The following is a 15,513-nucleotide window of genomic DNA, read 5'->3' on the forward strand; positions in this document are numbered from 1 at the left end:
GATTAAATGTCATGATTGGGAATTTGGTAAGGACATAAAGTAACTGAGGAAAACACTCATGCAGAACCTTCATTTTAAAGTATCAGTCTATCTGGAGAAAAAATAGTTTCCACTTTGTCCTTCTTTTGAAGTAAATCAAACCAAGTCCACTGCAACCAGCTACTAGCACAAAATGGATCTAGGGCTATAGCAATTGATGTTACTGTGAACACAGACAACTGGCCATAAGGACATGATTTTTTTTAAAAAGACTGAAGATTTAGGTAAAAATAAATCACCCATGGTACTCCTACTAATTGTTTGCTGTTATCAGAGATGGTAGCACACGATATCTATCTTTTGTGTCCATCACCGTACAGTTTTTAGAGTGAATGCCATTTGAAGCAGTTTAGCATGAGGCATATAGCTTATTGTAATCAGGGCCCTTCAGCAACAGGAGAAAGACAGCTGAAATGGATGATTACAGACTGCAAATAAACCAAATGGAAAAACAAGGTGGAACATGATGTTAATGTTGGAAAAGTAGTAAATGGTTAGTAGGCTCAGCCTCTTGATGAGAACTCATTGGTCTAACACAAGGGAATGCATTACAACACACATTTAATAACCAATATGAGATCATTTATTGACCTTAATTTGATTTCAGTCTTACTTGGGATACCAAGTTAGATCCTGCTTTTAAACAACAGGATAAGTAGATTAAAATCATTCACCATTTACAATTTAAGCAATTACACAACATAAATTAACATGAATTAAACAGTTATATAATTCTGTGTCACTGCCAAAAGGACATGCCTGGACTGTATTATAATATTATAATATAATTCACAGGCCGTCCTATTTCTTTTAAGTGTAAGACATTCCAACAGCTATTTTCTTTATTTTATATATACATATATATATATATACATATATATATATATATATATATATATATATATATATATATATATATATATATGCACGCACGCAGACACTAATTAACATCAGGAAATGGGCTTGACAATGTGAAACACTGAGCAAGCCATGTTCATTCATGAAACAGACGCCTTGTTGCACCGCTTTTGTTGTTTTATTTATATGCATAAAATAACTGATAACATTATCTTCTATGATGCAGGGGCCAATGAACTATTCGTACGCATGCGCGATCCGCCATTGTGTATTTTGGCGGGCGCGTATCTATGTGGCCAGGAGTGGGGAGAAAAGGAAACCTCAGTTAGTCATTCGAGACTAGGGGACGAAGTGGCAAGGAGCAGGTCACGCCGGACCGTCATCTTTAGGTGAGTTGAATTAATCTCTAGACTGGACACACCTGTAAATGGGAGAGACAGTACGGTTAATTATTACAGATTTAATACACTCCATTGATGAAACTGGCATGCAACCTTACGTGTTCAAAGCATTACTTATGAACAGATGTTTCGAATGGGTACAGAAAAAGACATGGGGCTCGAGGATTGCACAAGGGAAAGTAGGTAGGGTGAGTACAAGTGAAGGAAGTAGATTGAGTGACGGTTGGGAAGACCAATCAGCTGGCGAAATCGGGCTGGGTGACGCAAAACCTAAACGAATTCACAAATCATCGAGGAGGAAGAAGGAGGGATTTCCTGCAGTAGATTTATTTCATTGCAGCCATGTGTGTTTGTTGTCTTCGTACAGCTAATTGGTATATATACTCACGATTTCTTTTAATGTAGATAGCAAAAATCGTCAATAGTAATGCGGTCTGTAAAAATATATTTGTTGTAACTATTAAGCAGAAACTTAATGCTGACCGTTTCCATTTTGTTGGTAGCAAAGTAACATTAGCTGTACACAAACCTATACCTAATGCTGACTGGCTGGCTAATTATAGCTGCCCATGTACCGAACGTAAGTTATAGCATCATCATAGTGACTACCAAATGATGGGGGGACCCATGCGAACTTAATAGCATACACAGCGAGATAAGTGGCCTTGTTTAGTCAAGTGTGTTCAGGTGTTTCAACTGTGACAATGGTGTACATAGTTGCATGCACAAGTATACACGTATGTGCTATTGTGCAACAATTCTCATGAGATTCGCGGAAAATGCATGAGCTTTTACATTTTCAACAGTTCGTCGCTTGATAGCTAGTCATGGGCTGGGCAAATGAACAACCTTTAGAAACATGGCAATTGAAGCACAACCTGTCGAAAGGCATGCGTCCATGTGGCATGGGAAATAGTTCTTGTCTTTTCACTGGTGGTGGTGTGGTGGGGGTGGAGGAGGTGAGGGGGTTGGAACCAGGTTGGAATGTACGGTTTAGTGGCAGAGGGGGAGGAGCAGTCATTCTAGCGAATAATAGGACGGTTGACCAGCTTAAGGTTAAAGCGGTAATTAGTATAAGATCTAACAACACCGGGGGTCCTGACGTACGAGAAAGACCAATCTAAAACATAATTCGTTTCAGGGCACAATATTAAAAAGTTTACATCGGAAGGGCACATTTGTGACATCAGGCAATTTTTCCAAGTGTTATCTAGACTCTTATGTTGACCATCCACATCTGCAGCTGTAAGTACTTGATGCTCACGCAGGTGAATTAGGGACTGCTGTTTCACCTGCGTGAGCATCAACAACTCTACGGTCCTTTTCCCAAGAAGATTGTGCATTATACAAATGCAAGAATATTTTGTTTTACATAAACTATATAAATGTGTGAATCACAAAAATAACACTAATATAACACTAATAATGGTTATCTACTCCCATAGCTAGAATATACTGTGTACCCAGAGATAACAGTCTACTGGCAAAGCCAGAATGCATTCCTGGAGAAAAATAAGAATGCATAAACAGATAATTCTTCTCTGGCAAGGACAGGGTGCATACTAAAGGACCGTTATCATTTACGCTTAAGCAATTTAAATGACATTGATTGTTTTTAAGTCTACTCTTTGAGAGTCTATATCAGTTTCCTGACGGCAAAATGTGATTATATCTCAATTGATTGGGTTTTAGACCCTTCTTGTGTTATTGCCATGTTAGTTTTCTGACTCCTTAGGTAAAGTTTAAGTCTGATTCCACAAGTTTAAGGCAGGGCAAAATGTTCGGGGATGGACCGTTCGTAAGATTTGAAGTGACACCAATAGCACAAACTGGCCTTAACCAAAGTGTATTTTTGTTGTTGTTTGTTTTGTTTTTGTTCTTAGTGTCTTGCGTGAGCGCAGGCTTTCCTCCATCAAAGCGGCTTCCCGTGTTGCCCCGGCTTCGAATCAGAGCGGCCCGCCATGGGAAAGAAGACACCGAGGCGGCCTGAAGACGAGGCAGGGTCTTCGGAGGAGGAGGAAGAATACGTGGTGGAGAAAGTCCTGGACCGGAGGGTGGTGAAGGGGAGAGTGGAGTACTTCCTCAAGTGGAAAGGTTTTTCAGAGTAAGCATTCCATGGTTCTACAGTGCTTCCATTTAAGGAGCATTTGCTCCTGAACACTTTTTTTTTTTGCTAGCTGAATGAATAATTTAGGAGCAGGTTTACTAATTGGGATGCATTAGAGTGCTCCAAAATTTTGCAACATAGGAGAACATGTGCTCCTTGGAAAAAACGTTAGTGTAGCAGTAGGGTGCAGTGTTTGAAGAACTCGGCTTGTACCTTGGGCTTGAAAATTGGAGAGAGAATCCCAGGCGTGGCCTCACTGTGGTACCCTTGAGCAAAGTACTAAACCTAAATTTCTTCTGTAAGTTATTCGACTATAGAAATGGGTCAATTAAAAAAAAAAAAAAAAAACATGGAGTTGCTGTTGCCAAGAGCATCTGCTAAACAAATAGATAATATCCTTGGGGTTTTATCTAGTTGAGAGGATCAGCAATTAGGACGCACATTCAGTTTAATTGACACAGAGGGGCAGTGTTACAGATGCACTGCTGCCAAATAGTTCTCTATCACTGGAATGATATGCAGTGGGATTTCTGTGTGCACAGAACGGGAGCAATTAGCCTGTATCATATATGCAAGAGGAAATAACCAAGAAACGTGGTGAGAATGTGCTGCAGCATCAATGTGTTTGTTTCTGCTATAGCCGTTTGTGCCACCAACGGACTCACTACGTAGCATTAACTGCAATGCAGCCTATAGTGTAACTTAGGGGTGCCCAACAAGGGCTAGCCCATTTCAGGTTTTAATGCCATCTTCTGCTCTTAATTATTTAATTGGCTTGATCATATCTTGATCTTACATTTGCATAAGCACCAGCTACAGCCATGGACTGCAAGTATATCCTAAAGATTTTATTGTGCTCTAGTAAAGGAGTGAACCAGTGTACTTTATAGAGCTTTTCGTAAAACTAAAACTAAGGTAATTTGTTGGTGCAAAAACCAGCATGCAGACCAGCCCTCCAGGACCGGAGTTGTGCACCCCTGGGGTAAGTAAACGAAAAACTGCGAAAGTATTATACAAATGCGTGACCTGAGTGGCTAACATTACACATCTTTGCAGAAAACACAACACCTGGGAGCCAGAAAAGAACCTGGATTGTCCTGAGCTCATTGGCAATTTCCTGAAGACTTACAAGAAGGGCGGAGATGGAGATGGAGATGGAGATGGAGATGGCGCCCAGGCCAATAGCGCGGCATCGTCAGTGGGGCGGTCCTCTGCCACCAAGAGGAAGAACTCCACTGAAGAAGAGGAGGGCGCCAAGCTTAAGAAGAAAAAAGAGGTGTGTCCAAAAGGGATAGGAAGACCATGGACGTTGACTGTGTTTACCTGTGAATGTTGCTTGTTTGCTCAGGCTTCCTGCCAGCCATTGAACACATTGAGAACTTGGACAATGTTGAGTGCAGAAGATGCTTTGTGTGGGTTTAGGAAGGAGGCGGATTTTTCGTACCCGTACATATCCTGTACAATGAAAAACCAAGCCCCTTAGCTTTAACTTTAAAAAACTATTTTTTTAAAGGTCCTTGGAACTTGATTAGAGCGGTGGTTATATTTCCCAGAAGTGACAATTGATTATTTTCTTAATATTTTTAAAAAGTTTTGAACCTGATTATAAGCATTACATTTTAATAAACTCTATTAGATTATTGTGACCTGTTCAGCAGATAAGGACAGGGTGGGCGCGTATCCTGCCCTAATTAATATTCATATCTGTTTGAGGCGTCATGTATAAACCATGCCTTGTCACTAGGTTAGAGCAGGTTGTCTCGTGTGGTAACATTAGACCACCAGACAACACAAAAGAAAGCAACATAAGCTAGGCTTTACCATCGTATAGTTAAACCTGCAGATCGTTCAATGTGTAATAACGTTGTAACACTGTGCTGCTGTACACTAACATTAGACTCAACAGCAGTCTCAAACTCCACACGTTGCACCCAAATAAAGAAAGGCTTTCTTTTCGGAAAAGAAAAAAGTGTATTGATTTTTCTGCATCCAGAGATGGCGCGATGCTAAGGCATCCTGGACCTTTTAAACGAAAGTATACAAGATCATTCATTTAAAAAGGGTCCTTGGAAAATTGTCTGTGAAATACCATATTTTTCCCCCCCTCTCCCAGAATGAAAAGGCACGCTTTGCTTGGCGCACTGTGACTGTAGGTACTGCAGGGAAAGTAGTATGCGCTAACAGGGCTTTTCGGCTGTTGTCTTTCTCTGCGTAGGACTGTTTGATTGCACGCGGGTTCGAGAGGGGTCTGGAACCGGAGAAGATCATTGGTGCCACAGACTCCTGCGGGGATCTCATGTTCCTCATGAAATGGTGAATGCGATACAGAAATGATTTTTTATAATGATAGCTTATTATAGTATATCTATTATATTTAATATATTGGACTCATTTGTGTGGGGATGGCATGGGGAATGAGCACCTTTTCCCTTTCAGCAGTAACTTTCGTGAAATAGTTTTCATGATTTATTCACAGAATAATAATTCCATAATTCTTTATGACCATTATAGAGCGCCTTCACAAAAGCTTTGCCCTCATTGATTATTTCTTGTTTAGCTGTGCTACACAAGTAATTAAGGTACAACTGAAATTAAGTATTTAGTATAGTTTTCTCAAGAGGTCTCATTTTGACCTGTGTTGATTTTTGAATCCACCTGTATTCAATTACATGACTGCAGAATAAATATCAAAGACTTTGTGAGGTCTTGCAACTGAAACAGCAGATCAGTTATGCTGTCAAGACCAAGGAACTGCTGCTGGAAATATGAGCTGCTGTTAGGAGGCAAAAAGCCAGAGAAGGTTGCCAAAAATTGGAAAAATTGGCAAAGCTTTGGACAGCCTAGGAGCACCATGAAGTCCATTGTATCAGAACGGACAAAACACATCCCATCACCCAGGCAACACCATTCCTACCGTCAAGGATTGTGATGGCAGCATTTTGATATGAGAAAAACGAGAATATCAGTATTATGGAATGGCTCACCCACAACCCAGATGAACAACCCATTGAAAATCTGTGAGAACCTCAAAATGGTTGCCCGCCAAAACTCTCTCTCTAATTTGGCATAGTTGGAGCAAATTTGCATCCAGGAATGGGAAAAAAATTCAAATGCCTAAATGTGCAAAGTTCATACATGAACAGTTACTTGCTGCCAGAGGTCTGTTTATAAAGTATTGACACTGGGGGGTTAATGCATTCAAATTTTAAGGTTTAACAGGACAAAATGTTTATTTTCTTATTTTTATTTTATTGGTTTATTTTTCAGGGACAATGCACACCAATCAACAGTCAAACTGTAAATGAGCCAGAGTTAGCCTGAATGGCTAGTTTTCATCTGCTGTACCTGGCCAGATGTTTAAAAGGCAGCCTAAAATTTCAAATAAAATAGAATAGTGAATGTGAAAAGTTCATGGGGGTGAATACTTTCTGAAGGACTGTATATTTGTTCTGTTTAAAGAATTGCAGAATCAGTTTTTCAATTGGCAAGGGAACAAGGCAAAACAAAAGCTAAAAAGTGTGGAGGTTTCATCCAACCAGACGTCTGTGGATAATGTGGTATTTGACCTTTTGCCTGTTTGCCATCCACCAACTTCATCCTCCTTCCCCCAACACAGGAAAGACTCCGACGAGGCTGACCTGGTGCTGGCGAAAGAGGCCAATCACAAGTGTCCGCAGATCGTCATTGCGTTCTACGAGGAGAGGCTCACCTGGCACGAGGATGGAGACAAGAAGGAGAAGGATGCCGTGACTGCGTGAGGGTGGAGCTGCCCGAAGGAGCCTATGGAGTTGCCCCAAGCGCGTAACCTGCCCGGAGACGGACGTGTAACACGCTCAGCTCCGCCCTCTGGAACGGAAAAGACAGGTTTTTTAAAAGACTCAAAACAAACCAACAACAGAGGATGCTGCTCTTTTACAGTGTCCGTATATTTCCGTCCCATGTTGAGATGTGTTGCAATCAATTTGAAGGGCCAGCTTTCCATTTTGTTGTACGGCCTGTATTAGAGGACGAAAAGCATGTGGCTTTACAGTTTTGTTCTGAGAGTTGGGATGGACATTTGATGACTGAAGTTTTCTGAGTTTTCTTGTCTTGTAATCTCGTTCTTTCTTTTGATACACAAGGAATAGATTGTGACCGTGTCTGAGTTTGACTGTGTGTGACCTTTGAGAAGCAAGCGATCTTGTTTTGGGGACGAGGTATACTTTTATGCATCTTTTAACTGGACGCATGGGTGTAGAAAGGGAAATATGGGGTGCTTGTGGCATATTTTCTTGGTGTCGACTGGTTTGTCAGTGATTCTGGGAGAGTACTGCCCATCAACACCCTGGGGGATAGAATTGCTTTAGATTTTATTACTTCTTCCTCTGTCTTATGTACTATACTGTTTATGTACTTATGTACTATACTGAGAGTATTTTCTTCTTCTTTCAGGGTTTTCCCTACATTGCATACTTTGAGAGCACTGAAACTAAGTGTGACACAAGACAATATCAAATCATATTTCAGAATGGAGAGAAAAGCTGTTGATGAGCAGGAAATCTTACTTTGATGTGTGCAGCTTCAGGAGGAAAGGGTAAATCCTGGCCTAGTTCTGAATCGTCAGCTTTGCTGTCGTCTGAAAGATGCTAAGTGCCGTGTGTCTTTGGCCCTTTAGAAAAGCAATAATAATTACCGTGTCCATTGGAATTTCACGAATTTGTGGGATTCTTAAACTACGGCTTTTAAACTGCAATTTCAGCGTGAAAATGGCCACGTCGAACCATGCATTTGCCACGCCCGCTAGTGGCCTTTTCTGAAAAGGAGCCGATAAAGTTGTGTACATAAACTGAACATATAATCTATGGTGTGTGAGTTTACTGAGCGACCTCTACACATTTTGAATATCTATGCGGCGTGCCACTTCAGGTTGTCCTAGCATCCCTTTTCTGTGACAGATTCAACAGGGTTTTTAGAAATATACGATGTTGATTAATGGTGCTGATTAGTAAAAGGCATACCTGTACCAATATGTAGTTTGAGTGTTGCCATCTTTTTTCCCTTTTTTATGATGTGTATGCCCTCCTGCTATCCTCTGGACCCTTTGACATATCTTTCAGACATTTTAAAATATTCATGTTATGTCTTTGGAAGTGTCCACACGTAGACTGCCTGGCACTTTTGATTTTGTATGTTCTTATCAAATTGTAGTAAACCTCATTTTTAACAGCGAAATAAATTGTCTGTCATTAAGTCAGAGGTGGCGTCTGTCCTGTAGAAAGTGTTTGCATTCTTGTGTTCAACGTTCCCTTGGACATTTGGACTTTCAGATTTTGCAGGACTGAATATAGACCGTGAAAATTAATTCAAATTAAGTAATTCAAGTATTTTGTAGGGCTTGTCAATAACTGACAAGTAGCCCTGTTGCTTTTCGAAATGTGGGGCCTTGCTCAAAGGCAGTTTTTGCAAGTCTTAGAAAATCTTTTGTTTCTTGGAATATACCCAGCAGAGGGTGCCAATGTCCCAAACTTTACCCGAATTACGCATTTTGCGTGCACACATCTTATATAGCCTGGAGACCTGCCGCAAATTTTTTTTTTTTGCTGTGATTTGGACAACAGTCCTCAACAGCCCGTCGCCTGTTTGGGGGTGCGGAACACAGTCAACTCTAAACGGTGGTCTACTCGCTTCCCAGATTTGTTCATGCAGAGCGATTCACAGAATGCATTGCAATGCACGCGTGATGAGTGGGTCCTCTGGTGCTCAGCTGCTATTACCCTGCACACATTTAGCATCTGGCCAGGGCTCTGAAGCCCATTTCCCCTTTTGACTTATGTGCCCATCTCATGCCATCGTAGGTAAAATTATTGTCGATAGTGCCACCCTTAGTGGAAACTAAGGGCATGATTAAGTTGCATAAATGCCCACCTACAGAACTGCTGGGTCCTGCCAGTCTTCCTTGGCTCAGTTCTACAGGTTCCAGGTGTCCAAATACCAACTCTGCCTTAAATGACCTTCGAGTGAGTACTCTTTTACACGGTTTACTGGCCCCTGTTTTAAATGCTGCTTGGGCCAACTCCTAGTGTTTGATCTAGCGTGATGGGATTGTGTTGCCTTCATAGTATTGTATTGCAGTTTGCATACAAAGATGGCAGATATCACATCATGGAGGATTACGGCATCTGTTTGTTTTTGGGTCCCTTTCCACTGTTGAATTTGTTAACAAACATAAACAAAATGGATATTGAAGAATGACTAAACTGTAAAACAGACCTTAGGACCTCCATCATTAGATCTGTGCCAGAAATATATGAAATATCTTCATCTTTTTACTTGAAATGAATATGAGCAGTGCAGTTTTCCAGTGTGTAAGTTAATGGACATGACTGAATTGTTATAGTGAGTACAAACAATAGGAACAGGAGCTCGCCAGAAGGTGGAGCTGAACGGCTACTGATCTTTCAGGAGCACAAAGTGTGAGATAAATCAGCCGTTTGTTGTGCACTTCCAACCACCGGCACGTGAAACCTAAACTATTTAATCCTGTAGGCCGCTTGGAACTGGTGTGAATTCTGCCTCATTTAAGATACTGTTGGCTTCAGTGCTCGGTTTCCCATCATTCCTTGATTTATGACATCGCAGCCATGTTTTGTGGATTGTTGTGTCCAATGTGTCTACTGACAGGTTTTTTTTATTTTTTATATTGCTTTTGACCTCACTCATTGGAGGCAGTTTTGATGCATTTAATTAGAAACGAGCACATGGATTAAAATATGAATCGGTTTGTTTCTTTCTGACCACTTGAGTGAGAGGACACTGGGACTGACGCCTCCTGAGAGAGCATCGTTTGTCCTCCATCCATCTTTAGTGACAAAGCCATCGGATGCCAGCGTCCCCCCCACCCCCCCAGAGTGCATCTATTTCTAGATTAGTAATAGAGTAATAAAAAATATTACTCAGGTGACCACATGGCGCATATGCAAATCTATTTGTGTGGCCAAGGGTTTGATTTCCTGCTATGGTGCTTTCTGTACTACGATACCATCTCTATCTGTAACCCTCTGATTATTCCCTGTTAGAACTAAGTGAAAAAAATTCATTAAGGTGACTGTCAGTTCTCCTAAGGACCAGTTCAATGTCCATTACTTTTTTGACTTGCTGCCACAAGTTAAGTACTGTTTATAGCCAACATGAACACAGACTATGATTCTGAGTGGTAATTTGTCGAATTAACCTGTATACCCTTGGTGGTTTAATGTATGAAAGATTGCAATCAGCTTATGAAAGCATTTCACTAATGAAGGCCGCATAGAAGAACATTTAAATCTTGAACCGCTCTTCTTAAATGAAGAAAGTTGAGCGTATATCAATATAATTACATTATCTCAGTGAAAACACTGTCAATTACATTCAGTTTTTGAAATGAAATTGTAGAAAATTCTAAAATGTTTAACAATAAACTAGTTTAACTTGTTAATGCCAAAGAAAACACTCAGAAATGTTATGTCTTTGTGAGGGTAAGTCTGTTCTGATGCTATATCAGTATGCTTTCTGTGGGTAATGGCTATATGAATGGCGAGCGAATTGCAAGTGTAGTTAGACAGTAAGTGCAGAAAGTGCCCGTGGAGTGTGTGCTGGTTCCAGAGCGCCGGTGCCAGGCGGCTGCCCTGTGTGGAGAGTCGAGGCGGAGCTGTGCTGCCATTAGCCGTGTGGCTCGGGACGGGCAGCGGGCTGACCTTCCCCCCCGGCGTCAGTCAGAGTCAGACGGGCCGGCGCTAGCCCGCGCTCGCGAATGGCTGCGCGTGGCGGCCCGGGACGAGCCAGCGGCGGGCGCGACTCCCGGGCACCGCCTAGCCGGGCGGCGCCGCGGGGGTGTCCCCGCACAGGCCATCTCCTAATGACTGGGGCGAGAGCTAGCCCCACCGAAGTGGGCCTGCAGGGAAGGCTAGCCGCAGACGGAAAGCTCTCCATTGATCCCCTGCCTGCCTGCCTGCCCTCCTCTCATCGCTCAGCGCGAGCCGTCCCTTCGTTTGAGCAATCCTAGCACGGCGCTGGAGGAGATAGGCGCTCGTTATCTCTCCCCTTCTCTCTTTATTGATTCTGCACTGGTTGCGGGACTATTTTCAGTTTGCTGCATTCAGACCTAACAGGGAGATGATTCCAGAAATATCGTGGCGTACAAACCCATAGGGAAAAATCTAATGCTAGACCGAGGGACTGTTCTTCCCTTATTGTGTCTCAATTCTCGGGCTTCAAACAGAATGGAGTGTCACGTTTTGATCAGGGCTCCCGCCTGCGTCGTCTGCGGCGTTTCGGCTGTAGGTTCTCCTGCAGGAGAGGCCGACTGAGGCGCCGCCCACCGCGGCGCTGCTTCCCACTCGCATTCTAATAGGCATTAATAGCGAAAGTTCTCCGGTGCTTCATAGCGAGCTGATAATGTGAGCAATTAGCGGCGTGCGGCAGGTGGATAAATCATCTCTCCGCGTCCCCTTGTGTGCGGAGAGAGAGGCCGCATCCATTTCCATTAAAGCGCTCGGTGATCAATGGCACCAATTACCACGCAGCCACGGAGGAGGGTCAGACGTGCCTGGCTGGCACCGCGCGTGGCGGGCCGGGCCCCGGCGCGCCCGCTTACACGCTTCCTGCAGCGAGGCCGTCTGTCCCCGGGGGGGGACGCGCTGTGCGTTCGTTCACCTCTTTACGATTGAACTTATGGCGAAGAGGAAAGACTTTGTGAACTACGTTGGACTTTCAGAAATCCAGATATCCGGGAAGAGCTGACCTCCTTTGGTGCAGTGTTTGTAGTGCAGGCACTCAGCACATGTAGGTATGTACATGCTTTTACAGCGCAGTCCGTAAGGACTAGGACAGTGCCACTATTTTTGTTTTCCAGTACTTTGGATTAGACATGAAACTGTGTTATACAGCACCCTTCAATGTTATGGTGACGGCAGAGCAAAATTAGCTATTTTTGCTATATACTTAAGGCATTTGAATTTGAGCTCAAAATATGAATATGAGACAGAAGTATGGACTATCAGCTTTTATTTCATGGTATTTACACTCACCAGCCGCTTTATTAGGTACGTCTACCCATACCGGGTAGGACCTCTTGCCCCCAGGGCATGGATTCAGCAAGGTGCTGGGAGCATTCCTTAGGCATTTTGGTCCATGCTGACTCAATAGCATCACACAGCTTCAGCAGATTTTTGGACCACGCATTCATGCCACGGACCTCCCACTCCACCTGATCCCAAAGGTGCTCTATTGGCTTGAGGACAGTCATGTTTGTGGAACCAGCTTGAGATGATGCTTGCTTTGTGACATGATGCAGTATCCTGCTGGACGTATCCATTTGAAGAAGGGTAGACTGTGCCAAGAAAATAGTCCTCACATCATTACACCACCACCAGAAGCCTGTACTGTTGACACAAGGAAGGATGGATCCATGGATTCAGGCTGTTTATGCCAAATTCTGACCCTACCTACAATATTATTCTTCAATATCCATCTACATGTTGCAGCATAAATCAAAACCAGGCAATGTCAGACCAGGCAATGTTTTTTGGATCTTCGATTGTCCAGTTTTGGTGATAACATGCCCACTGCAGCCTCATCTTCAGGTTCTTAGCTGGCAGAAGCAGAATCCCCAGCATGCTGGTCTGCTGCTGTAGTCCATCCGGTTTGAGGTGCTGTACATTCAGAGATGGATTGCTACACACCACTGCTGTTGAAAAGCTACTGTGGCCTTTCTGTTAGCTCTGCCTGTTCTCCTCTAACCTCTCTCATTAATTAGGTTTTTGTTTAACTGTGAAAAATCCAAAATCGGTTTTCTGAATGACCCCACCTTATGAATTATTGATAGAAAACCCTTTAAAAATGTATTTCAGCACATTACTTTTTCAGAAATCTATTTTCATTTGAAATGAACATTGTAACGATCCAATCTAACTTGTCTACACTACTACATTTTGCTATGGAGGTGATGTTTAGACTACATTTCCCAGGCTTTTGAAAGTACTGATTTTTAAAATTTAAATGATATCCTATTAAGAAACAATTGTTTCAGAGCGTAAAATAAAAAGTAGACACCGCACAAAACATATTTATATTTTTCTTCTTAATTCAAATACAAAACTGGAGGTGGGCTAAATAGGTACAGGTACCTACTAGTTATAACCTAATAGTTATTATTATTACTATTAATAATAATAATAATAATAATAATAATAATAATGATTTTTAGAATATTATGTTGTTGTAGTTATAGTGAAGCCAATTGAATTATAGACAGCAGCTGTTGCGTGGAAAACTATCTTTGCTATGCATATTTTCCCTTTCCTTTCATAGCAGGTTGAGGTCCAATGACTGTCTGACCTCTGTGCCCTGAACTGGTCACAGCAGACACACATCAAAACCCTCCAGCTTTTGTCTGATCCCAGCACTGTGCAGCTTCATTACTGCGGCACAGAAGCTGTGTGTGTGTGTGTGCGTGCGTGTGTGTGCGCGCATGTGTGCGTGTGTGTGCGCGTGTGTGTGTGTGTTTCCAGCCAGCGAGCGTTTGAAGTGACAGCGTCGGCACTTTAACGTCAGCAGGGTGTGAGAGGGCCAGCCTAAACGAGAGGGCAATGCCTTTGCTTCCCTCCATAACCGTGCAGCGGTCTATTGTGTGCTCTCTCGCTCCCTCCCTCTGTGTCTCTCTCTCTCTCTCTCTCTCCCCCTCTACCTTTCTCTTCCTCCTCTTCCCCCAGCCGTTTCAGCTCTCAGGCTGTTACTGCATGGCTGCACCTCCTCTCAGTGGTAATGGAATTTTCCAGAAAAAGAGGCCACTGCTCGCCAAATGGAATGCAAAGGTCACCAGTAAATTTCAGCCCCTGAAGAGCATGTTGTCCCTGCACTGGGGGAGAGGGAGGGTATTTTATGGGGTGTGAGGGGGTGTATTGTGTCTGGGCGGGGGGTGGCAGGGGGGTTTGGGTTCTCAGGAGTTGTGGTTCAGTATTAGTCAGGGAGCTTTGAGCCAGGCCCCTGGCATGCTTGTGCTCTGTGTATGGGGAGAACTCTGTGTGTGTGTGTGTGTGTGTATGGACAGGAGGGTGTTGAACTAATACTTATTGACTAACCAAAGAAAGGGGCAGTATTAAGATCTTGACTCACTGTTGCACGTGCAGACACACACGTGCAACAGTGAGTCCCTTTTCGCTTTAATTCGATCAAAAGAAACCTACAATGTTGCTACGCATATATGGACATAACCTGTACTGTGTGCCTCATATTTTTATCATAAGGAATTGACTGGATGAAGAGGCCATTTCAAACTGAGTTCAGTCAGCAGAATACCTGGTAAAAGAAGAGACCCTTGGATTGCTGAAAACCAGGCTTGGTGGAGTGCACTTCCTTCCTGGTGCTGCCTATATGGGCTGAATCATTCAATCAATCACTGAATCAATCAAACTTGTTTTTCATAGGGTCTCACACTCCTCTCTCTAATGTATTTGGAATGATTGACACGAAATTCATAGCTGTATGAAAGTCTTTGTATTCCTAATGCTCACAAGCCCACATGTATTGGTCCTGAGAAATGTTTTTAATTAGTTTTAACTTTTAAACCATTGAAACTGAATTTACTCAGGTTCATTTAGCCATTGTGTGCTAGCAGCTCCCAGAATGAGCCTCTCTCCCTTGTGACTCGCCCACCTCTTTTTCTTTTATCTCCTGCTTCTCCTTTTTTTCTCCGGTGCGGAAAGAGCAATTATATTTTTATAGCCCCGTGTCATTGCTGTGACCTCCTCAGACGGTTTGGGAGTCCGCGGGCTAGCGCGCGTGCTCTCCGAAGCGTGCGCCGCCAGCTGCTCCCTCTTAACTCCGCCATCCTCCAGCAGAGCCGCCCGGGCGCCGCGTCGCGGGAGCGCGCCTTCGCGGGGAGGGACAGAGCTTCACCTGCAGGTACGCGAGGGAGAGGCGCAGGAAGACCCCCGCAGGGTCGGGACTGACGGCACGGCTCCCCGGGCAGTGTCACCGACCTGCTGCAGGCCGCAGCGTCTTCCTGCTCCTGGCGCCTGGGTCCTCGTGGTTGCCATGCGGGGCTAGAAACTGCGTATTTCCTGACGCCCCTTCCACACACACACACACACA

At 43.4% G+C, this 15,513-nt stretch overlaps 1 protein-coding gene across 3 annotated transcripts; it reads left to right on the forward strand.

Annotated features, from left to right (window-relative positions):
- Positions 1-1,133: 1,133 nt before the first annotated feature.
- On the forward strand, positions 1,134-8,640 carry LOC118211958 (chromobox protein homolog 5-like). Of its 3 annotated transcripts, none has more exons than XM_035389570.1 (5): positions 1,134-1,286; positions 3,182-3,402; positions 4,462-4,681; positions 5,621-5,718; positions 7,022-8,640. In XM_035389570.1, exons 2-5 carry the CDS (start codon positions 3,260-3,262, stop codon positions 7,161-7,163), a joined length of 603 nt encoding a protein of 200 aa, XP_035245461.1. In that variant the 5' UTR covers positions 1,134-1,286; positions 3,182-3,259; the 3' UTR covers positions 7,164-8,640. The 3 variants fall into 3 exon arrangements, with proteins under 3 accessions (XP_035245461.1, XP_035245462.1, XP_035245463.1); XM_035389571.1 differs by lacking the exon at positions 1,134-1,286 and adding an exon at positions 1,600-1,672; XM_035389572.1 differs by lacking the exon at positions 1,134-1,286 and adding an exon at positions 1,721-1,878.
- The last annotated feature ends 6,873 nt before the right edge of the window (positions 8,641-15,513 follow it).

Source organism: Anguilla anguilla, chromosome 13 (genome assembly GCF_013347855.1).
Source record: "Anguilla anguilla isolate fAngAng1 chromosome 13, fAngAng1.pri, whole genome shotgun sequence".
Lineage (NCBI taxonomy): Eukaryota > Metazoa > Chordata > Actinopteri > Anguilliformes > Anguillidae > Anguilla > Anguilla anguilla.